The following is a 25,355-nucleotide window of genomic DNA, read 5'->3' as shown; positions in this document are numbered from 1 at the left end:
CCATGTGGGATTTAGCTCCCTTAACTATTAAGCCACAAGGTCAGCCCGGTTACATACTGATCTTGACAACCTAATGCAATTGCTATTCTAGAATCACTCTTGGAATTACTTAACATTGTAGGCATAGAGTGGAGTTTTTTTTTTTTTTAATTTAAAAAAAATTTTTTTTAGAGGTTTTTGCTATAGGGCGTGTGTGCTCACCAGAAAGAGAGAGACAGAGAGACAGAAAGCGAAAAATTACCCCCAGGAGGGATGGCCATGCCACAATCTCTTCCACTTTCCTCTCAGGATCTTGGGCACGCACGCACACGTGCCTGGCATGAGTTTAAACCACCTGGTCCAGGACTCAAACTGTGGTCGACTACATGGGAGTCCAGTGACATAGCCATTATGCTAACTACTTTTCCCAAGCGTTTTTTTAATGAAGACATGGGTAGCAGATAGACATCTCCCACTAGGATTTTAAAATTGTTACCGAGAAAATTTTTTCCTAAGTTATCTCTATTGGGTTTGCCATAACATGTGGATGAAGGTCAGTATTACTTCTACTGACTGAGCTTTGTTAATTCATGACTGGGGGAAATAGTCAGAACACTATCTTTCCATTGCCACTAGCTGCAGCAGTCGGCAAATAGGGCACAGAGCTCCTGGAGTACTTGCTGGTAGCTACCAGAGGAAACATAATGTGAACAATAGTCAGAATTTGTTATAGCTATAGACAGGACCCTGAAGGTCATTTTTTTTTTCATTGCCAAGGGGAATGAAAGAGAGCGCGCGCAAGCGGGCAAGACAAGGCACCCCCACCCCCCAAACAGGGCCAATAGTCAGAATTTGTTATAGCTAGACAGGACCCTGAAGGTCATTTTTTTTTTCATTGCCAAGGGGAATGAAAGAGAGCGCGCGCAAGCGGGCAAGACAAGGCACCCCCACCCCCCAAACAGGGCATGGCCATGCCACAGTCTCTTTTCCTTCATTCCTCCTTCCTGTCAGGATCCTAGGTACACGCTTCATGGACCTGGCATATTGTTTAAGCCTCTGGGGCCAAGGCTGGCCCTGGAGGTCATTTGGTTGGACTCAATTTGTGTCAGTCAAAAGAAATAAAGAGTAAACAGAGAAATAAAGTGACTTTTCCAGGGTCACACTGGTTCCTGAGGGCAGGGCCCCTGCTCTGCAACAGGCTCTCTGGAGGAGAACCAGCATTAATTCACGGCAACTTATACAACGTTCAGCTATGAGAGAATACAGTTTGTGTTTTCAAGGGCATATAATCAATAGCAGATGAGTAGAGATGTAAAACTTCTTTCAAAAAGAACATGATGTGAGATAAACTAGGATGAGAAGGGCAATCAAGGGACTGGCGGTCAAATGAAAAATGTTGGCACCACCAAGTTAAGACAGAAGGTAAGAAGCAGGTGTGCTTTGCAGGGAAAGATTGTCCATCATGGGGAAAGAAGAAAAATCAAAGTAATTATATGGTGTGTGCCGATAACAGGAGGGCTTTTCTTTTGAAAAGACGCAGGAGGTATATAAATAAAGAGAGAGAAGATAACCAATTTTAATGGATAACCCCTGCCATACTTGAGACTGTATCAAATTGGGACTTACATTAAATCTTGAGTTACTTGTCTGTCTGGATCGTTTTTCTGCCAGTAGATCTTTGACTGTGTGCTTCACTCTTACACCTTGATACACTCGTTTACTGTAGTCTCCTGGGACTTAAGCAAATGGAATAGTTACAATCAGAAGTGAGTGGGACATGGGACAGTGTGAAATGACTGGCTGGGATATAATTGGAGAAAGGTAATAAATGGTATAACTAAGACTGGAGTTCGAGGTCTCGTATCATTCTCTGTATGGAAAAGATAATTAGAAATGACATCAAAATGTTTTCTAAGTAAATATTTCCTCTAAATTCTCTGTCAGCATAAATTCCATAATTATTTTAAAAATTAAAAATAATAAAAATAGAGGGAAAAAATGCATGTCCAGAGTACTGAAAATCAGTTTCCTATTGAAATGGGGAAGCTGAAAAGTTAGGTCAGTTAAGAAATGAAAGGTTCAATGATTGAATGATCTACCTGTCAGTTGTCAGGCTATTAATTCTGGATAAAATGTAGAGAGAGATTTTAAGATGAGGCCAATGATGAATTCTAATAAAATAGAATAATCTAAAAAAAAAAAGTGAATGGGGTAACTAGGTTAACCTCTTAAGGGTCTGATCGCTGGGATGCTATATTCTCGTTAGAATGATAGAATGCTTGAATTTGAAGTGGCTTCAATAGGGTCTTGTCTCCTGGTCCTTGATAGAAAGTCATCTGAACTCTACTTAAGCAGAAGCACAGCTTCATCTTCTACACAACAGCTCTACAAAGTGCCCTCTTTTTTGTACTCTGATTCATCAAGACTTACTCTAGCAAGACTTAAAATTTATGGTTTAACCTCAAAGGATTATTGCATGCTACTTGAAATAATGCTTCTGCTACATGATGTAAAAGTTAGATTTGCAGATTTAGATTATGGAGAGACATTATTTCTCTCCTGTCATGTTTGTTCCCAATGTGAGTAAGCAGGTTCATCTGGACCATTTAAAAAGATTATGTTTCTAAGAAAAAAGTCTCTTGTTATCTGTTTACTGCACTAAATAAGCATGCTATGTTTTCAAAAATACAGTGATTCCACGTGAGGAGTTCCTGCTTTGAAGCTTTGAAAGTAGGCCAAGGCTATGGGAAAGTTTATTCATTTATTTAACAAATATTTTTTGAGCACTTTCTACATGTATTTTCTGAAGATGCTATAGTGCTTGGAAATTTACATATATAATTTCATGTGATCCATTTTACAGATGAAGAAACTGAGGTCCAAAGAGCTAAACTGTTTGCTAAGCTTTCATAGCTGTAGTAAGCAATAGAGCGGGGATCCAGACTTAGGTCTGTTTGGAATGCAAACAACCAGAAACATTTGTTATTTTCATCATGAGGAAATTATAGTGATAACAGACTATGGTGAAAAACGTTTCCCCATGGCTTTGAAATGAGCAGCAATAACTTCTGGGGATGGTGAGCTCCTGAACACTGAAGATGATCAAATAATGACTGGAGAGCTCTTTGGGCATTTTTTTTTTTTCCAATTTGCCAGAGGGTGCATGAGCTTGCCAGAGTGTGAGACAGAGAGGAGAGGAAAAGCACTCTCCATGGGAAATGGTCACACTGCAATCCCTTCCTCCCCCTTTCTCCCTCCTTTAGGGATTGCATACATGTGTAAGTGCCCAGCATGTTTTGCAAGCCATGGATGCTGGGATTTGAACTGTGAGATTAGCTATGTGGGATGGGGCTGCTTTAACCACTATGCCATGGACCTAGTCATATCTAGAAAGTATAGAAAAACTAAAGAAATTTTAAGATATTTTTAACTCCAAATATTGTTGTCCTTTCATAGGTTGGATACTTCCACCCATTTTAATTAGGGTGCTACTGGTTTATTAGCAATTACAGCAGGTCCAGAATTCGGTATCCATGTTCATGGCAGAATGTACACAGATAAACACTCACATCTGTATGAATGAGGCACTTGACCAAACATAGTCTCTAATATGGTTGAATTTATAGATAGCTTAGGGTATATTTGGTATTTGGGTCAAATTTGGTTATGGAAAGGATGAAAGGAAGGAAGAAAGGAAGAAATTAAAGCTACAGCTAGAAGAAGGGTGATCCATTGGGGAAAACAAATTGCTGGCCCAAGTCAGTGTACACAAAGCCACTCATAGTCTCAGTTCCATTTTCTTCATGTGTAAAATGCTATGAGTTTTATAAGGCAAAACCCAAGAAATGCAAAAATACTTGAAAAACTACCAAATCTTATATAAGTTACCTGTACAAAATGAAAGAGGAAAAAAAAATCTAGGTTATTATATAATGCATTATTTCATTTCATCAAGACCATGTGCAACCTAATTTCAGCAAAACAAAGTTATTGGAATAGTGTTTTGGGTCTAATTTTGACTGGATTTGGTCTATATACCTTTTAATTAATGAGGCATGGAGTATTTTCAAGTCAGTTTCAAATTTAAAACTTAATGACCTTATGCTATTGCAAAGGAAAATGTTATTTCTAGAATTTTGTGAATTAGTTTATGGGAAAGCCCAAGGCTACATTTATTCATGAACTATTTATTGGGTGTTTTCTATGTGCCAGAACTGGGGATGCAGAAAATGTGTTATCTAGTGAGGAGAAAAATACTTTAAAAATAATCGTAGGGCACTGCTGGTATCTTGGTGGTTATGGGATCCAAGTGCCTTAACCAGTAGCTGAGTACCATGTGGCCTACTGCATGGTTCTAATCCTAGACTTCATGGCTTGGAAAACATGCCAGGCACATGTGTGCATGTCTAAAAAAGAAAAAAAAGTAGTGAAGAGATTGTGTCATGACCATCCCTTATGGGAGGGGATGGTTACTTTCCTTCTCTTTCTGTCTCTCTTCAGCAGGTGCATGTGCCCTATAGAAAATGTTTAAAAAAAACAATGGTTTTTGTAAGTATCACTTGTGAAGTTACTGGTATATGAAGATGTTTGGACTTCATCCTGTCAGCAATGAGCCACTGGAGGCTTTTAAACAAGGGAGTGGTGTGGTCAGATTTGCATTTTAGGTAGACTTTTCTGGCAGCTGTGTTATGGAGGGTGGGTTTAAGAATCACAAAGCTGCAGGGAGATCGGTCGGGAGGATTCTAGAATAATTCAGGCAAGATGTAATAGGGTCTGAGTAGTAGTAGATGGGAAGGCAAGAATCAGATTAGAAAATTCTTTCAATGTGGGCGATAAAGGGGAGGGAAGGTTCAGAGTGATTCTCAAGTTTCCACCATGAAATCGCTCTGGGTACATACATTTCAGAGCTATCATGACATTGATGGTAATAAAACCAGGAAAAAGAATGAAATCCCTTTGGGGAGTGTTTGAAAGAGTCACATGACAGCACACATAGAAAATAATAATACGGACCCGATTGTGGTGGCACAGCGGGCTGTGGGTTCAGAGCCCGAGTAGACTTGAGCACACTGAGCATGTCCATAGGCACACCTGTGGTCTTGACTGGCTAGAGGGCTGAGGGGTGGATTGTGGCATGGAAAGACCCTGTTATGGGTCTCTTTATCTCTCTGTCTCTCATGAGAGAAATATGTAAAATAAAAAAAAAAAGAAAAGAATTATATATGTCTGACATAGGGGGATAAACAAACCAGCAACTCCCAAGGGCTGAGAGAAATGGTATCTTGGGAATGCCTATAGCACTGGTTCCTGATAATTGTTGGGAAGCTCTGAAATAAATGATTAAAGAAATGGTGGAAGCCTGCAGCAATTCACATTTGAAATTTCATCCAAGGAAGAGGACCCTATGAAAAGACAAGGGAAGACTTGAGGAGAAACAGGGAAACCAGAAGAAACATCTCTCGGAAGAAGGGAGAAGTAGCAGCTGCAGGGAAGAGCCTGCATAAGGACAGAAAAGCAGCCAGCGCTGTGGCTAGAAGCCAGACAATAGCGTGGAGGGAGACAGGGTAGGGAGGCTACCTGAATTTTTAATGTCAAAGGGAAGCAAGAGATTGGATGATAAATGGAGGGAATTTTAAAGTCAAGGAGAGGTTTGCTTAAGTTTTTATATTTGTTTATTAATTTACAGGTAAGAGAGTTGAGGATGTGGGAACAGGACAGAGGGAAGGATTAATGGCTTAGGAAAGAGGGAGAAAATGACAGAATGAGATCCTGAAGAGAAAGAAAGAAAGAGAGAAAGAAAGAAAGAAATTGGAGTCAAGAGCACAAAATTGCCCTAATCCTCTAACAGAGAAATGAAGAAAGGCAGGGCGTAGGGTGGGAAGGGGTGGTATGGCCAGTTGGTAAGACAGCTCTAACGCACATCTTGCAGCCCGGAGTAGGACAGTAACTCCAATACTAAAGGTCGGTAGGGATCTAAGCCAGATAGATAATTCAAAGTGAGACACTAGACCAGTGACGCTCAAAGTGTGATCTCTGAACCAGCACAGCAGCAGCACTGGCTAGGTATATTAGGAATGCAAAGTTCAGGCCCAACTCCAAACTACTGAATCAGGAACCTTAGGGGTGGAAACTAGCCCTCCAAGTGATTTGATGTTCTCTGAAGAGCAGCATACAAACATTTACGAATAAGGCCTTTGTAAGGTTCCCATGTGCATACGTGTGCGTGTGTGTGTGTAGAAGAGGGGTATAGCTCTAACCTAGGCAGTCCTGGCTGAGCTACAAGAGTAATATCTGACCAATTGTTGGTGGGTGTAGACTTAAGACGACTCTGTGAGGGAGGAGAGGAGGGAAGTTGAAGTCTAGGCTGGCTCTTTTGTGTTTGTGGACAATCTTGACTTTACTTTTTTCTGAAGGATTTTTTTTTAATTGATGATTACTATCTGAATTAGTAATTTATGCTTTATGTGTATGCCAAAAAGCCTTGGGGGAAATACACCTATTCTAAGTAAGTTTAACAAATAACCACATGGTGATTAACAGAGGAATAAAGTTCATGAGATGGCAAATAACCAGACCAAAACTTCTGAAGTTTTGTCATAAAACAATCAGTCTTATGTACCAGTTGGCACCAACTTAGTGTGAAGAATAGGGCTGAATGCCACAGGGGATGCAAACTATGTTTAAAACCCAAAGCAGACATCCTCAAAGAGATCCTATTTTAGTGAGAGAAATAAGACAGTCACGTGTGAAAAAGTAGGGGAGGGAGAAGAGTACACTCTGGATTGTTGATGAAGGTGTCGTGGGAAAAGATGGAATTTAGACTGGACTTAGAAGGATGTGGACTGGAGACAATGTGGGAAGTGGGTGGGCACAGGGTGTGGGAGGTTGGGAATCAAGGGGGAAAAGAGCAAAACATTAAATAGACACAAAAATAGAAAATTATCTGTTGATAATATGTATGATAATGTCTGACTAGACTGACATGCAGTGTATTCATGCTGGGAAGATTAATTTTGTATGCTGTGGAGATGTACAGTGATTAAATATAAAATTTAAAAAGAATAAAATACTTAGAAATAAAGTTTTAAAAAAGAAGAGTGTAGGGGCCAGCAGGTGACATAGTAGTTTAGGAGCTGGACTCTCACATGGTTGACCCTGGTTTGAGTTCCAGACCTGAGAGGAGAATGGAGAAGAGACTATGGTATCGTCATCCTCCCAGGGAAGTGATGTCTCGCTTTCTGTCTCTCTGTCTCTTTGGCAAGAACATGCACCCTATAGCAAAAATCTCTAAAAATAAAAAAGAGAAAAGAAAAATAAAAGAAGGATGTGGATAGGTCAGGAGGAGGGAGAAAGTCCTTGTAGACACTGTGGGTAGGCATGAGCAGAAGCAATGAGGCGGGAAAGAAGAAGGCGTGCATGGAAGGCCTAAGGTGCTAGTGTAATGGGAGTGACTAGATTTAAATGCCATCTTTCTGTAGATGAATTTCTACATAAACTTATCCCTAGCCCAGGAGATCCTAGACATCAGACTCGAATATCCATCTATACTTGTTCCAGTCTGAACTCCAGGAGTCCCTTCTGTTGGCTTTATATGAAAGCTTTCCTATCTCAGTTGATGGCAACTCCATCCTTCTAGTTGCCCAGGCCCAAAGATAGAGTCATCCTAGATTCCTTTCTCTGCTGTGTCACAGTCTATCCCTTAAGAATTCTTGATGGCACTGCCTACTGAGTAAATCCAGAATCTCTTCACCTTCCTTCACCCCCACTACTAACACCCATGTTCAATCCGCTGTCACCTCTTACGCAGATTATTGCAGTAGACTTCTCACTGATCACCCTCCTTCCTCCCTTCAGCATCAACCCATCTCTTCCCAACAGAGCAGCTAGAGTGAACCTTTAGTAAAGAGTCTGGTCATGTCAATGCTCTGCTGAAAGCCTTCAATTGTTCCCCATTTCACTCAAAGTAAAAGCCAGAGGCCTTTTAATAACTCTACATAACCCTGTTCCTGTTACCTCTGTTCTAATCTCCTACAACTCTCCTTCTGGCTCACTGTGCTCCAGTATTTCTGAAATGTACCTTCACTTCTGCCTCAGGACCTTTGCATTGACCGTCTCTACTATCTGGAATATTTTTTCCCCACTATCCACAAGGCCGAATTCCTTGTTCCCTTCAAGTTTTGGCTCCAATGTCCTCAATGAGGATGTATTTATAGTTGCGTCTTTCCCGTAAAATATTCCTCATCCTTTTTATCTTGTTCTACCTTTTATTTATATATAGAACCTAACACATAATTTCCTTATTTAGTAAATCTATTATTTATTGTCTATCTGTTCCTTGCTAGAGTAAGCTTCATGAGCGTAAGGATCTTTGCCTGCTTTTACTCACTGACACATCCCAAATGCCAAAAAGTGTTTGTTGAAAGCATTCTTTTATCATCTATCTATCTATCTATCTATCATCTATCTATTTAATAGTTGAGAATACTTAAAGTGTTAAAAGTCTTAAAAACCTAGCTGTAACAATTTACATTTTATATAGTAGTTGATGAAAACCACTATTTTTCTTTTCTTCTTTCTAAGGTTTTTTGCTACAGGGTCTGTGTGCTCACCAGAGAGAGACAGAGAGAGAGAAAGTGAGAAGTTACCCCCCGGGAGGGAAGGCCATGCCTTAATCCCTTCTCTTCTACTTTCCTCTTGGGATTTTGGGCATATATGCACATGCCCCCAGTGTGATTTTCAAGCTCCTGGGCCCTTAACTCGAACCACAGTCTGCAATGTGCGAGTCCAGTGTCTTAACCACCATGCTATTTGCTGGCCTCACCACTGACTTTTGTTGTATAGAGGACTGTTGTTACTTTTATAATATTATTCAGTTGATTTGGAATTCAGTTGATTTTTGGAAGGTTAATGTGGGGGTAGATCTTAGAATGTATTGAGGAAGCAGAGAGAGTGGGGAATGGTAAAACAGGCTAGTCAGAAACAGTGGAAGTAACAAGGGTAGGGCAGATTTAAGAGGCCTTTCAAAGTAAAACACACATACACATGAAGAATGCTGTAATTCAGAACAGAAATCAAAAAGGTTTGGAGAGAGTCAGTTTGGTGAGGAAAGAATTCAGTTTTGAATAGGCTGACTTTGAGGTTATGATGACATCATCAAAGAAAAAAGTAAAGTATCCCATAGATAGGACAAGAACTTGGACCTAGGTAAGAACTGTTTAAGAAATATCCTTAAATTCTGTAGTCATTGAAGCTCTGAAAATGAAGCTCTCCAGGGAAGACTTTGTAGCCAAAAAAAAAAAACCCCAAAAAAACAAAAAACCAAAAAAACCCCAAAAACCAGAAATTTGAGCACTGAGCCTTGGGAAATGGCTACAGTTCTGTTGCTCAGGGGGAGGTAGGGGCCAAGAAATGCCCACAGTGTGAGAGGTGGGAGCAGGAGAGGTGAGGAATGTAGGAAGGTTCTAAATGGTAGCATCAGGGAAATGAAAGAAAGAGGAAATATACAGAAAAAAGAATATCCTTCACCAGTAGGTGCTCAACAGAGAGTTGTGGAGTAAATAAAATGCCTTAGGTGACTTGAAGGCAAGGAAGTCCATAGGGCTTGGAAAGATGAAGGTCTTTCGCATGCAGGAAAGAGCAGTTTCCTGACATGGGGATGAAACCCTTTCTGTGAGGCTTCATGGGAGCATGGATGGTAAGAAGCGGGTAAGCAGAATGAATGTGGTTCGGAAAAGCAAATGCTCATATTTTACAACAACACAAAAGGTGAGTTAACGTAAATTGTGCAAAACAATGGAAGCTGGAGTAAAGTCTTTAAAATACCTTCTGGAGTATTTTTCATGTCCTCGAGAATACTATAATACAAGTTTCTTAACTTACCCCCCTCCTTTTTGGACAAGAATGACATTTGGAATTTAAACATGTTACCAGTATTATTATTCCAAAACATTTTCTCCCCTGTGCCTTTTGTCTATTTAAAGAATCTGCACCTGCATAGACCAGGCAAGCTTAAGAGTTTTTATTCAAATGCTCTAGATACAAACTTGCATTCAGATCAGTTGTTGAGAAAACAAAGACATGTGTTTCCGGAGAGAAAGCACAAGCAAATTTATCAATAGAAATCAATTTATCCTTTAGAATTTGGAGTTAATTATTTTTTAGTATAGGGTCATAGGTACGTTCAGCAAGTTGTCTCAGTCAAGCCATTTTCTTATTCTCATTTACTTTGACACAGACTTGGTAGATTTAATGGTGCTGTTGCTTTTGATATGATTTTGAAAATGAAACATTTTCTCCATCAAATCAAACTCATATATTCTTAAATGGATTTAATATTTAAAATACAGGTGATCCCTGCATAGTTTCAGCTATTACTGGGTTGTCGGAAAAGTCATGATGTATTTTTTTCTGTGTTTTTCCATGCAAAAATGCATTATGACTTTTCTGACAACCCAATAAATAATAGATACACTCAAGGCATTTGAAGCACATTCTTATTTTACTTTTTTCTGCTGATATTTGTGGGATACATTTTCTTGCTTTTAAATTGTTTAGAATCACTAAGCATGTGCTTGTGATATAAGGTATGAGAACAAAGAAATAGTTTGAAACAAACAAAAAACCCCAAGCCATCCCAATAACCTTAGAAAAGATGAATTTATATATTTTTCCTTTCTTTTTTTTTGGAGAGGTTTTTGATATAGGGCACACGTGCTCACCAGAGAGACAGAGAGACAGAAAGAGAGAAATCATCCCCCAGGGGAGATGGTCATGCCACAATCCCTTCTCTTCCATTCTGCTCTCGGGATCCTTGGTGTGCATGCACACATGCCCGGCGTGAGTTCAAGCCACCGGGTCTAGGACTCGAACTGTGGTCGACTACATGGGAGTCCAGCGACATAGCCATTACGCTAACTGCTGGTCCCAGGATGAATTTATACTTTTGAATGATATGACGGATAATGGCACAATTAGGATGGTGTCTCTGTGAGTTATAGTTCCTCTGTGACACTGGGAAGCAGGCACACTGTCATTTGAGATGGAGCAGAATGAAAATCCTCCACGATGGATTATTAGTAGACCACGTCCTGGCGGGCTCCCTTCTTCCCTCCCTGGGAAGTGCCAAGAATGAGAACCAGAGAACCCAGCACCAGTAGAAAGTGTTGGGCCACGATTTGGTTGAGCTGTCAGCCCTGGTGCTGTGGAACCCCTCTCTTCACCCCACTATCCCAACTGTCTGCCTTGCTGAGGATCAGAGCCCTCTCAGAGGGGAGAGCATGTCCCCACACAGGAATAAGCCGTACTGGCTTTACATGCACTGGAACCTCTGCCTTTGTGGTTCCACGTTGATGTAGGGAGGTGGCATTATATTAGTTTTATTGTGGAAATCTTCTGGGAAGATATAAACAAAGGCAACGTATAGTCTTCAAGTTCATCAGATAATCTTGAAATCTTAGAAATATTCATTATTAAGCAGAAAATGATATATACTACTTATGAAATCTTAAACTTGAATTAAAGACTGATACTTTTTAAAATGCAAGATGAAATTAATTGGTTAGGATTTCGTTGAAGTTTGGTTTACTTACCCTGTCGCTATCCACAACCCTCAACCCACCTCCCTTCCCCTCTCACCTTCTCCACTTCATAGTTTGATCAACAACCAGGATGACCACCCATTACCCATCCCATGCTCTTAAAAGCTTTCACTGCCTTCTACCTTTTGAGATCAGATTCCGAAGAGCTGTGGCATTTAACAAATACTAATTTTTCTTTCAAGGGACTTCAAAAGGCACATTTGAAATATTTCTGCTGTCATTTACTAACATTTAAAATGCCAACTTTTTCAATCTCAGATTTGCTCTTGAATGATGTGGGTCTTACTCTATGTTGACACTAACATTTGTATTTTCAGGATGAACAAGCTGGAAAGATCTATATATAATTTGAGTTCATGAAATAACAGCTCTGCTTCTTCCTTATCATATGTAAATAGAATGTCCTTCATCCTTAGCCTTAAGAGCTTAGAGCAAGATGCATGAATAAAAGATATTTCAAATATCTCAAGCTCTATTTAAATGTGGATTGTCCTTATGCCTTTACTAATGGAGGGCTTACTGAAAGATGTTACATTTAACACAAAATTTCACTATACTGGAAAAGAATGCTTTCCTATTCAAGTCTTCATTTTATGAAAATCAAGTCTGAGTTGATCTTTCAGAATAAATACCTAAACTACGCAGTGAAGTTAAATGTAATAATTATTAGTTAAATATGACTAGAATTATGAAAATGTAACCAAGAGTTCTAAATAGTTGGTCTTGATCGATGTTTTTATTTATGCAATTATTTTGTATGCTTAGCCAAAGTTAGTAATAATTCTTCCCTACTTTTGTTTGAGGTTTTGACTTTGTGATGTTAAAACTAAAAATGAGGCCCCATAGCAGTGACTCAGGCGGTAGGACACTGCTGTGCCATACTGCAGCCACGTGGGAGGCCTAAGATCCCAGGTTGACTTGAACGTGCCCAGGACACCCACATTCACCCATGATCCTAGCTGGTTGGGAGGCTAGGGGAAGGATGGAATGGTGGTGAGACCTTGTCGAGGGTATCTCCCTCTCTCTAAAAAAATAAATAAAAAAAATAAACCTACAAAAAGGATTATCAATTTGTTTTAATTGTTACAATTGACATTGACTTACCGCTTTCCATTCTGAATGGTTCTGGGGAATTTTCCTCGTACCAGCAGTGCAGGCTTTCTGGTGGCTGGTGTTCACTCCTCGGTAAGGGCTCCTGGGCGCCTGGAAAGTGCAGCTTGATACTGGTGGGAAAGCCTTCTGTACAGGGCAGTGATGTGTCTGAAATGACTTGCTTTATATTTGATTAAATGCAAATCCTTTGGTGTCTGTTCTCTACAATTTGCATCCCTAATGTAGATTGTAGATGAAGGTACTTTCGACCTCTCCAGAAAGATTTTTCTTTAGTAACAATGAATTTCCATTAGGAACAATCTCTCTTAAAAGTTTATTATGGAAACACGGAATCCATTATTTGTTTTATGAATAGCAGTGGCATTTTTTCATCCCTTTCATTGAAGGTTAGATTTTTAAAAGTATGTATGTCTGAAAAAGGCCATATTTCCCAGTAGGTTGTACACCTATAATATTTAGATTTTGGATATGTGATTTTAAAAAACTGAATGTATTTTAGGTATAGATGAAATACTAGAAAGTTGTTTTCATTTTGAAATAGAAATCAACATTAACATTTCTTTAATATATTTGGTTTGCTCTCTTATTATTTGTAAAACCTAAATATATGATCAACAGCAGGGCTTCCTACTCCTGACAGTACATTAGAAGCTGTTTAAAAATGCCATTGCCCAGCCCCCACCTCAGTGGCATTTGGAATGTTTTGAAGCAGGGCCTGGATAGTTATGTTTAAAAATATACTTTGTATTTATTTATTGATTGATTGTTTGCTCTAGGGCACCTGGGCTCTCTGGAAAGAAACATGGGGAGGAAGAGGGAGAGAGAGAGAGAGACAGACAGAGACAGAGACAGGGAGAAGTCCCTCCTCAGGGGTGATGGTTATACCACAGTCTCTTCTCCTCCATTCTGCTCTTGGGATTTTGGATGTGCACACACATGTGCTGAGTGTTTTGTCCAAGACTCTAGTTCTGAGATGTGAACCATACAGTCAGCCATCTGGGATCCAGGTGCCTTAACCTCCACATCACCTGGTTGGCCCAATTTTATCATTTTTTTTAAGTGTCTTTTTTATGCAGTCACAAACACCTCTGGAGAAAAATGTGAATAAAACAAGTTTTAGGTAGTTTCTGACACGTCCCTCATTCACCTTTACCCACACTTGCTACTTAACCCGAGTTTGGTTCTGTCTCCCCATCCTAAACAGAGTTTAGATTTTGGATATGTGATTTTAAAAAACTGAATGTATTTTAGGTATAGATGAAATACTAGAAAGTTGTTTTCATTTTGAAATAGAAATCAACATTAACATTTCTTTAATATATTTGGTTTGCTCTCTTATTATTTGTAAAACCTAAATATATGATCAACAGCAGGGCTTCCTACTCCTGACAGTACATTAGAAGCTGTTTAAAAATGCCATTGCCCAGCCCCCACCTCAGTGGCATTTGGAATGTTTTGAAGCAGGGCCTGGATAGTTATGTTTAAAAATATACTTTGTATTTATTTATTGATTGATTGTTTGCTCTAGGGCACCTGGGCTCTCTGGAAAGAAACATGGGGAGGAAGAGGGAGAGAGAGAGAGAGACAGACAGAGACAGAGACAGGGAGAAGTCCCTCCTCAGGGGTGATGGTTATACCACAGTCTCTTCTCCTCCATTCTGCTCTTGGGATTTTGGATGTGCACACACATGTGCTGAGTGTTTTGTCCAAGACTCTAGTTCTGAGATGTGAACCATACAGTCAGCCATCTGGGATCCAGGTGCCTTAACCTCCACATCACCTGGTTGGCCCAATTTTATCATTTTTTTTAAGTGTCTTTTTTATGCAGAGTCACAAACACCTCTGGAGAAAAATGTGAATAAAACAAGTTTTAGGTAGTTTCTGACACGTCCCTCATTCACCTTTACCCACACTTGCTACTTAACCCGAGTTTGGTTCTGTCTCCCCATCCTAAACAGAGTTGAGATTCCTGGATACCTTCCTAGTCATTCTGGATTCGAACGACACTTGGTATTTCTGGGCTTCTAATGAGTATCAACTGTTGGTCCTCAGCATGGTGGTGCCTCAGGTGCCTTATTACAATTTGGACCAATGGAACCTAGATTCAAAGTGTATTTTCAAGACTTTCAGTAATCCTGAAGACTGGTTCTGGGGTTCTGCAAAATCTGAGCTATTTTAAAAATAGAATTAGTGAGTTATTTGCCTTTTATTCTTTCAATCTGTCAAGATGCACAGAGGAATTTTCTAGAGCTTCATGACATGCACTCTCATGAGACTGAAAGGAGAAACATATATGAGAGAGCACCCTCAAATGGGGCATGGTTATGCCACCCTCCGTTCAACCCCATTTCTCCATCCCATCAGGATTTGAGGCACACACACACACACACACACACACACACACACACACAGTATCTTTTTCAAGCTTCTGAGATCAGGATTTGAATCTTGGTTAACCATGTGAGATCTAACTTTCTATGCACAGGACTTAACTGTTGTGCTATGGGGTTGGCCCTAAACACTGTATTATTATTATTATTTTGGAGAGGTTTTTGCTATAGAGGGCATGCGCTTGCCAGAAAGAGAGACAGAGAGACAGAAAGCAAGAAATCACCCCCCAGGGGGGATGGCTACACAGCACTTCTTTCTCTTGCATTCTCCTCTTGGGATCTTGAGCATGCATGCACACGCGCCCGGCGTGAGTTTAAGCCACAGGATCTGGGACTTGAACCGTGGTTGACTACATGGAAGTTCAGTAACATAGCCATTATGTCAACTGCTGGTTCCAGCACTGTATTTTTAAGAGGCTGGAGCATTTAGATCTTTCAAGCAAAATAGAACTATTTTAAAACACAGATATGACTTCCAATGGCTGATAAAGACCAACCTCCTTAGCTTGGCCTTCCAGGGTCTCTACCTGGTCCCATCCTACCACCACCATCCTGTCTGTTATTGCTTCCTCCAACCTATGCCCCATGTGGAGTTTCTCATGTGTGGTCTCAGACCACCTGTTTCAGAATCACCTGTGTTGCTTGTAAAATTCAATCTGTCCCAAACTTACTGAGTCAAATTATGTGGTGATCATGCTGGGTAATCTGCATTTTTAACATGCTCCCCACCCACGTGAGGGCTCTGAGGATAGCTCCAACTACTCAGTGCTCTTCAGAAAGTCAAAAGGCTTTCTGACCTCTCTGTCTTTGTTTACAGTATTCTCTCAAATGGAAGCACCCTCTTGTTACTTAGAGCTGATCCAAGTTCTATACTCTTTCAAGATTCAACACAAATGCAATGTTTTCCACGTAGTTTGTAGTTGTCTTGTATATTCACCAAGACAGACTTAATGCCCCATTCCATGATGCCCCTTGCTTGAATCTTTGTGGCACTGATTTCATGCTGCTTTTCCATTTCCATTCTTGTTAGTGCTGTGCCTGTCCAGCCACTGACCCCAAACAGATGGTCTTTTTCGCTTTCATTTCTTCTCTGTGTCCTTAGAGCACTTCACTGTGTTTTTGGTGCCGTGCACATCGTAGGTCTCTGAGTACAAGCCATGCTGAGTGCAGTAAAGTGTGTCAGAGATTATGGTATCTGGGTACAAGTAGCAACACATGAAAGATAAACCATAGCTGAGCTCATCCCGTGGTCTAATGGTAGGGACTGATCCTGGTTCGAATCCTGACTGTAGTGGCTTGAAAAACACACTGGGGGGAACCAGCAGTTAGCGTAATGGCTATGTCGCTGGACTCCCACGTAGTCGACCGTGGTTCGTGTCCTGGACCCGGTGGCTTAAAACTCACGCTGGGCGCGTGTGCGTGCGTGCGTGCCCAAGATCCCGAGAGGAGAATGGAGGAGAAGGGATTGCGGCATGACCATCCCCCCTGGGGGGTGATTTCTCGCTTTCTGTCTCTATGTCTCTCTCTGTCTGTCTGGCGAGCGCACGCGCTCTACAGTGAAAATCTCTCCAAAAAAAAAAAAAAAACAAAACACACACACTGGGCACATGTGCATGCATGTTCAAAGTCCTAGTAGGATGGAGAAATGGAGGAGAAGGGACTGCAGTGTGACCACACTCCACCAGGGGAGGGATGCTTTTCTCTCTCTACCTTTCTTTCTGACTCACTGGTGAGTGCACATGTTCTCTAGCAAGTACAATGAAATAAGATTCAAAATAAATAAAGTCATTGGGAAAGTCATGACATGTTTTTATCTGCAAAAATACCTCATGACTTTCTCAATGACTCAACATAAATATATACAAAAACCATAGAAAAGGAGATTTAATTATTTTTCATTATAAAGAAACTTTAGAGTTGAATCTTTTTTCTTTCCAGAACTGAAGATTTTGGTAACATTTTCCCATAGTTTACTCCTGTGTCTGTAGCTCAAAGATAATTTTCTAGAGAAGTTTGATGTGGAAATGTCCCATACCTTGCAGAAGGACCTCAGATGGTAGACATCAACAGAAAGGCTGAAATGCACTGAAGCTGAGAAATCAATTTGCAACAAATACCTGTTTTTTCTTTAAACCCTTTAGTACATATTCTCCCTTGGCTCAGAACTTCAGAATTGCTTCCATAAATTAAATGGATTTTGAAAAAATTCTAGGAAACTGCTTTCTAATACCAAGGAACAAGTGTTCTGTGAAAGAATGGATTGTTGCTGGATGGATGTGGGTCAGTGACAGGTATTGACTATGTTTGCTTCAGTTGCTGGTGGGTTTAGGAACACGGCGTGGGTCCTCTCGGGCAAGGTGCTAGGTCATAAGATCTGGTGATGGTCTGGGGCTGCCTGTTAAGGAGAAGGAAAAACAAGGGTGGGTCTGGGTAGAATAACACAAATCCACAGAGTGCAGGCACGATTTGTCTTTGTCTCCTTTATCTCACATGGGGAACACCCCTGAGAGACTCCCAACCACAGCGTTTCTGGGGTGGGCAGCTGCTCTGTGGGTTGGGTACCACTGAAGTCTTGGCAGGGGCTTTGTTGACAAATGTGTTGTGAGGCAGACACGGAGGAAGAGAAAGTGTGGAAGGCAAGTCAGAGGGACCCTGAACGGGCACACTGAGGTGGGAACCAAGGCACTTCTGCTATTTCCCAGACCCATTGATGACGGAGGGTGGAAGGCGGCAGTCAGGGCAGCTCAGTGGTCTGGGCCAATGCCTTGCTCCCTTTGCGCAGTGCTCAGGGGCCCAGGGCCCTTATCACAGCGTGCAGGAGCAGAAGGGAGGATCTATGCAGAGGTCAAGGAGGAATGTGGCAGTAACAGTGAAGATGCCCCAAACTAGAGGACAGAATGGAAAGGAACAAGTGCATGCCCACGGGCCCAGCGGGATTCTCACATACGGATGTGGTGCTTTCCTCACTACCCTTGGAGATACACAGCATTACTGAGTAGGAGGTTGTAGCTGTACCTGTGGCACAAAGCCAACTTCCTGGGTCTTTTTGGTTGGTTTCATGCTTCTTTGAGGGGTGTGTAGTGACTCCTGATGAAGCACAAGCAGGGAGAAGGGACTCAGTCACCATAGTTTACATGGAAAGGTGAATATGACTTGAAGATGTACCCGGTGGCTCACCTGAGATACAGCCAGGGCAGGTTAGGTTCCAGTATGGCTGCTACCAGCCAGCTGAAGTGTCACTTAGAAGGACCTGACTGGAGATTTGGAATGGGGAGACCTGGTCACTTATCTGGATCTTGAAATATGCAGCCAGCTTTGTGGCCACCAGCTTTCTCTTGAATCTGAGAACAGTTGTTTTACAAATACCATAGCATCTGAGCATATGAAAGCTCAGATGAAGAATAAAATGTGGATGAGAGGCTTTCCACTGGAAGGGGCCCTGGAGATCAGAGAGCCTATATTCTTCAGTTTGCATGGCAAAAAACTAGGTTCTAGATCTGTTGGATCAGAACAAATCACCATCGCTGGAGAAACGATTAACTTAATCTTGGCATTTTGTTTGATAACATTTGGAGCTATCAACATGTAAAGTCTGGAGTCCCTGCTTGAGGGAAGCTGTTTTGGTGGCAGGACAAGCTTTGGGGGGAAGTCGACCCATAGCGCTCTGGAAGGATAGTTGAGATGGGCATGGGAGCTATACCAATCAGCGGCACCTGCTGCCCTCCTCAGGAAGCAAAAAGAATGCTGAAAGCATCTTTCTGGGGGCTAGGGAGATGGATGGGTTTATTGACTAAGCAGTGCATGGGGCCTGAAGAGTGTCCTGGACTCTGAGTCTCAGAATTAAACACACCAATTTCCTGAGCCCATTCCCAGACTCCAGGAGAGAGGAGTTTTAGAAACTGTGAAAAAGCAGAGTGAGCTTGGGACCAGCAGTTAGCGTAATGGCTATGTTGCTGGACTCCCATGTAGTTGACCATGGTTTGTGTCCCAGACCTGGGGGCTTAAAACTCATGCCCGGCGTGTGTGCATGCGTGCCCGTGTGCCCAAGATCCCAAGAGGAGAATGGAGGAGAAGGGATTGCGGTGTGGCCATCCCCTCTGGGGGGTGATTTCTCGCTTTCTGTCTCTCTGTCTCTATCTGTCTGGCGAGCGCACGCGCCCTATTGAAAAAACCTCTGGAAAAAAAAAAAAAAAACGCAGAGTGAGCTCAACGGTATTGTAGAATGGTAGAATGGTAGGTGAATGCCTGCCGTTCCCACTCCAACCCTGTTACCTTTTCCTTTGGTCCTTTAACTACTCTGAGTATTTTAACCACGGCGTACTGAGTAGAAGAGGCTGTGTTGGAAGGCACATAAAGAAACCCTCCTTCCAACTGTGAGCTAGTCCTTGGCTACTGAAAATGCCAGGATTTTAGAATCATAAGGTTTCAATGTAGTTAGGGACTCTACGTGTGACAGCTGAAGTGGAGATTTTGACCATGTAGGTCAAGAAGTAGATTCAGTCAAATTATTTAAACAGAGATTTTATTCCACATTTGTTATGTGCAAAGCAGCAAGCTGGGTGTGGGGTAGGAGCCCCCACCCAGGTGTGTTGTACCTGCTGCCTGAGGTGCTGAGGCTTTGTAAATAGCTCTCTGCTATAATAGTTTCCAGTCACCCCTGCACAAATGCAAAGCAAACTGTGTCTGGGGTGATGTTATTACATTATCCTGTAACCTGTGGGCAATGGCCTGGCAGTGTGATTAAGACAGTCCCGAGGCCCAGATACTAGACTCAGATGTTATGACTTGCTGAGACAACATTTATAACTGCATAATTCTGTTGGAGTTTTTTTTTTTTTCCAGTCAATTGATTTATTCAATTTATTATTATTATTTTTTAATTTGCTAAAGAACACATGTGCTTACCAGAGAGAGACAGAAAGAGTGAGAAGGAAAGTGAGAAAGCAAGCCACCAGGTCCAGGACCCAAACCGTGGTTAGCCATGTGGGAGTCCACTGCCTCAACCACCTTGCTACCTGCTGGCCCCCCATGGGAGTGTTAGCAGACATATCTGGGTAAAAGAAGTAGGTAAGCTGGCTCAGGGATTCTTGCTTTCCGACAAGACCTCAGCCTGAACTTGGCCTGAGCAGACCTCCAGAAAGAACCAACAGGACTTGTTAAACCTCCTTGAGCAACAGCCTCTATCCAGATAAAGTCAGGTACACATTGATGAGAAGGTCCCCTTCTCACTACCTGGACAAAGTACAACCTCACTGAAGCTAAGCACTGATTATTAGACACACCATGACTTTGTGTTTTCATGTAGAAGAAAGAAAAACCCGCCTTCGACTATGGCATACTATTTAACAATAGTCCTGCTGCATGCATTGGTCACAGATCTTCTCCCTATTTGGCGGAGTTTTACTTGTTTTAATCAATTTGGAGAGATTTGGCAATGTTTCCTACCTTCACTATTTGGCTTTTGAAAGACAATCCTTTTGCATGCTTCCCACTAAAGATCATGTAGCATACTTTTATATACTTGTAGGTATCTACTTTTCTCTTAGGTCCCTGAACACTACATTTTTGCTTAGTAAGAAAACAGAATTGTGGTCACTTATCCTAAAATGGATATTTGCTTTATTAATACAGAATCTATGTCTACTGTTGTTCCTATGCTGTGAACAAGATGAGTTTTAATGTCAATGCTAGTCATAACGTTCTCTTTTGGAAGACATTTTTAATGACATTTAAATCCAACATACATGTTCTAAACAAAGGACATAACTCGAGTGACCTCTGTCCGTGTTTGCCCAGGACAGGCCCTGTGTACTCTTGTCATGGAACACAGCTAGCGTCCTCTTTCACTCTTGGAGTCTCAGCACGGAGGTTGGAGTGCTGTGGTCGTTTTGCACATGCCTGGCTTGAGTAATAGCGGAAACAGATGTGGCTGAGTTGTAGTTACACAGGCAGCAGCAGTGACCCCCAAACTGTCACACTGACAGCAGTGATGTGGGCACAACTCCATTTCAGAGATGCTGAAATATTAATACATATGTATCTTTGGTCTGAAAAAGAAAACCTTCTATAAAATGTATGGGTTTGAGCATTAATTTTCCCAAGCTGCCAACCCTAGAGGTTGTTGTTTTGTTTTGCTATAGGGCATGTGTGCTCTCTGGAGAGAGAAACAGAGAGACAGAAAGTGAGAAATCACCGCCCCCCCCACCCCCTGCCCCACACACACACCAGGGGAATGGCCATGCCACAATCCCTTCTCCATTTTCCCCTCAGGATTCTGAGCACACACCCACATGTGCCTGATATGAATTTCAAGCTACTGGATCTGGGACTCACTGTGGTTGACCCTGTGGGAGTTCAGCGTCTTAATCACTATGCCACCTGCTGGCTCCCCATCTTACTGTCAAAACCAAGAGTCTGAATCCTGATCCCTGGAAACTGAATTTGTTAGGTAACATGGCAAAGATGAACTAAGGTTGCTAATGAGCTGATCGTGGTAGGGAAATTTTTCTGGATTATCAAGATAGGGCCAGTACAACCAAAGGTCCTTAAAAATAAAAGAGGGAGGTAGGAGAGTCAGTCAGAGAAAGTTGTGACTGTAGAAGAAATAGAAGAAATGCGCAGAGAGATACAACATTACTGACTTTGAACATGGGGGAGGGTGCACAAGCGAAAGAATGTTCTAGAAGCTGAAAGAGCAAGGACACAGGGTCTCTCCTAGAATTCCCAGGAGTTCTGCTGACACTTTGATTACAGCTTAGTGATACCCACACTAGTTGTGAGCTAGTTGGGCTCTGACTTACAAAATCTAAGATAATAAATTCACATTATTTAACCCTTTAGTTTGTGGTTATTACAACAGTATAGAAAACTAATGCATTGCATTATCAAATTTATGGATCTTTATCCATCTAAGGTGATAAACATAATCTTGGTGTCATTCTAATTTGCATTTCCCTTATGAGTGAGATTGAGCATCATTTTTAGAAATATTATTTCCTTTTCTGTGATCTGTCTACTTTCATATTGGGTGGATGGTTTTATATTTTATTAAACTCTAAGAGTAATTCATAACTTAGGGGATCAACTAATTCTGTACTATGAATTGCAAATAATTTCTTCCAGTTTGTCATTTGTCTTTTCTTTCTTTATGAATGAATGCATGCACATGCATGCGAGAGTGAAAGAGAGAGACAGACAGAGACAGAGAGGAGCACCCTCCGCAGAGTCTGGTCATACTGCAATCCCCCTCCTCCTGTCCTCTAGCCCTTGGGATCTTGGGAACTTGTGTGTGTGCCCAGCATGTTTCATGCTGATAGAAACACTCAAACCATGGTGACCATGTGGGATTGAGCTTCTCTTGAAGAGAACATTACCACTGTGCCATCAACCCAGCCCTGTCATGTATGTTTTGACTTCGCTTATGGCTTTAATTTTTGTAGGGTTTTTTGTATTTTGTTTTTACATAGCAGTGTTTACTTTTTAAAAAATTTGGTTTGGTTTTGGTTTCAATTTTGATTTATAGATTTTTTGCTAGGGGACACGTGTGCTTGCCAGAGAGAAAGAGAGAGGGAAAGTGAGAATCATCCCCAGGGGATGGCCAAGCCGCAATCCTTTCTCCTCCATTCTCCTTTGGGGATTTTGGGAATGCATGCACATGCACCTGGTATGTTTTTCAAGCCACTGGTTCTAGGATTGAAACCACAGAGTCAGTTACATGGGATCCAGCGCCTTAAACACCATACCACCTGCTGACTCTATTTAAAAATTTTTTCTTTATCTGAAATTATCATCCCCCCTCCTCCATGATTTCTATTTTCTGAGTTAGTATGGGAAAAGTCTTTTATATGCCATGGTATTTTTAAAGGGAATTTCTCATGTTTTCATTTAGTTCTTTTATTATTTATTTTAAAAAATACTTAATTTTAAACATCCATTTGTAGTCTAATTGGGAAAACTACATTTTGAATAGTTTACCTTTCCTGTACTGATCTGAGATGCCACTTTTATGACAATCTAAATTCATGTTTAGATTTTTGACTTTGTTTCATTAGTCCACTATGTACCAAAACAACTCCATTGAAATTATCGTGTCTTTATATTGTAAAAGTTGGTAGGGCTAGTCATTTCTTTCTCTACTCTTGCTTTCTAGCTACTTTAGTTAATTTTTCTGTATAAAGTTTACAATTAAGCTATGTATTCAATAAAAAGAAGATAAAAGATAAAGAAAGAAAAGGGAAAGAAACAGAAAATAAACAACGAGAGAAAACCCTCCTGGTAATATTTATTTATTGGATTTATGTTACACTTATAAATCAGTGCATTTTTATTTGTTTGAGTCTTATTTTGTATTTTTCCACATAATTTTATTTATATTAGTTTTACTTATTTTTTAAATAATTATTTAATTTTATTCAATGTCATTATTTTATTTTTTTTAAGTTGACCACAGAGAGAGAGAATGAGACAGACAGACAGAGAGAGAAAGAGAGAGAGAGAGAGCGAGAACGTGAGAAAGCAAGCTGCCAGTCTGGGACGTGAGTCAGCCAAATGGCAGTCCAGTTGCCTTAACAACCATGCCAACTGCTGGCACCTAATTTTACTCCTTTCTTACTAAGTTCACTCCAATTATTTAATCTATTTTGTTGGTATTGAACATAGAGTCTTCCATTAAACTCTGGGTCATTACTGGTTTTGTAATTGAAAGCTGTTTACTTCTATATGTTAATTTGGCATCCCTTTATGTTCTTGAACTTTTATTGTTTATAGGAGATTTACAGTAATTTATATTACATTTTCAAACATACAGTCATCAACTCCACCTCTGACTGTGTTGGCCCTCTGGGTTCAGCTTCATAGGTGTGAAGCCTCCCCCTGCCCCCAGCCAGGGTCCCCCCTTCCAGACCCCAGTGCTAGCCAGGTAGGCAAGTGACCTTGTCCCTCTTGTTCTTCTCTGTCCCTTCTAACTTATTTATTTATTTATTTATTTTTAAAAAAGCAGCTTTCTTCCCTGTTTGTGCCTTTCTCTTGTTAATTTGTCTCCTATTCCCTCAACTAAGACAGAAAGCATCCAGACAACTCTACCTCTGTGTTGGCCCTGTGCACTAAGAGATTTTACTATTTTTAACCCAGTTTCATTATCTACCACGTGATTTCTGATTTGTTTTCCTTCTTTTTATTCTAGTTCTTTCCTTCCTTTTTCTTTGCTTTTTATTCCTATTTATATTTTCTACTTTTTTTTCTTTTTCCTTACTTTCCTGTTTTACTGCTCAGTCATTACATACTGCCTAGAGAAGACTAGGTGCATAGTAGCTAAACATCTGAACACTGTGAGTTTTAGAGAATTCTTCGTATCTCACTGTAGTTGTTGCAAAAAGACTGAAACTCCCCTTCATAAATCTGATTACAAAACTTATCCTGTGATTCCCACACTGGAGGACACAGTAGAAGGCAGAAAATAGCACCAAACTATTTCACAGTAAGGGAAACACACGAGCTCATGGTCACAGAATCCTTCTCCAACAAATTAGCCAAAAGTAAATACATTACCAATGACTGAAAATTGGAGAGCCTCAGGGATGAGAGAGAATCAAGTAATACATCTCCAGCAAGGGAACACGGTAACTCATCTCCGAGTAGAGAAAATGTAGGGGATATTACTGAAATGTCAGAAAAAGAATTTAGAATATTTATGGTAACAAAACATTTGTGGGATACAGAAATGGTTTATTATCTGTTGATGAGGATGCGTATGGTATTCTCAACTGGGCCAGACCGAGGTGTGTGTCATGCTGGGTAAAGTCTCTTTCCAATCTAAATGATGTATAGTGATTGAATGTATGAATAATAATAATAAAGGAAAAAACCCCACAAATATGCAGCCATATTATCTGGTGATAAGTTACATAGTCATAGATAAGTTAGATAGTCATAGAACATTATCTTTTTAGGATTTTCATGTTTGTGTAGTGCTAAGTAGACTATTAGGATATTTTAAATTTCTTCTTTATGTGTAGTAGTTTCTCCTTTTTAAAAATGCATATTGGTGCTTTGCTTTGTAAATTAGGTTAGCTAGTTTATTTTTTAAGCTACTGCCTTTATATCTACTTATTGGTTTTATTTTCTAACTTATTTATTCTGTATTCTAACTCATTATGCTTTATTACGTCTTTACTTTTAATTCCTTTTGGTTTATTGCATTGTTCCTTTCCTAACTTACTGTCTTCTTTTTCTAAATTCCCTAACTCACTGCTTAATAAATACACTTTTATCCTTTCCA

General features: G+C 40.6%; 1 protein-coding gene across 1 annotated transcript in view; it reads right to left on the bottom strand.

Annotated features, from left to right (window-relative positions):
* The window catches only part of POU2AF2 (POU class 2 homeobox associating factor 2), an 85,984-nt gene that overhangs the window by 35,884 nt on the left and 24,745 nt on the right, over positions 1–25,355 (bottom strand). The window contains exon 3 of the mRNA XM_027772834.1: positions 1,606–1,715. Within this exon, the coding sequence (XP_027628635.1) occupies positions 1,606–1,715 (110 nt within the window). The remainder of the gene's footprint in view (positions 1–1,605; positions 1,716–25,355) is intronic.

Source organism: Tupaia chinensis, unplaced genomic scaffold (genome assembly GCF_000334495.1).
Source record: "Tupaia chinensis unplaced genomic scaffold, TupChi_1.0 Scaffold000311_2, whole genome shotgun sequence".
Classification (NCBI taxonomy): Eukaryota; Metazoa; Chordata; class Mammalia; order Scandentia; family Tupaiidae; genus Tupaia; species Tupaia belangeri.
The sequence above is the reverse complement of the archived record's forward strand: the minus strand, read 5'-3'. Positions and strand labels throughout refer to the sequence as shown.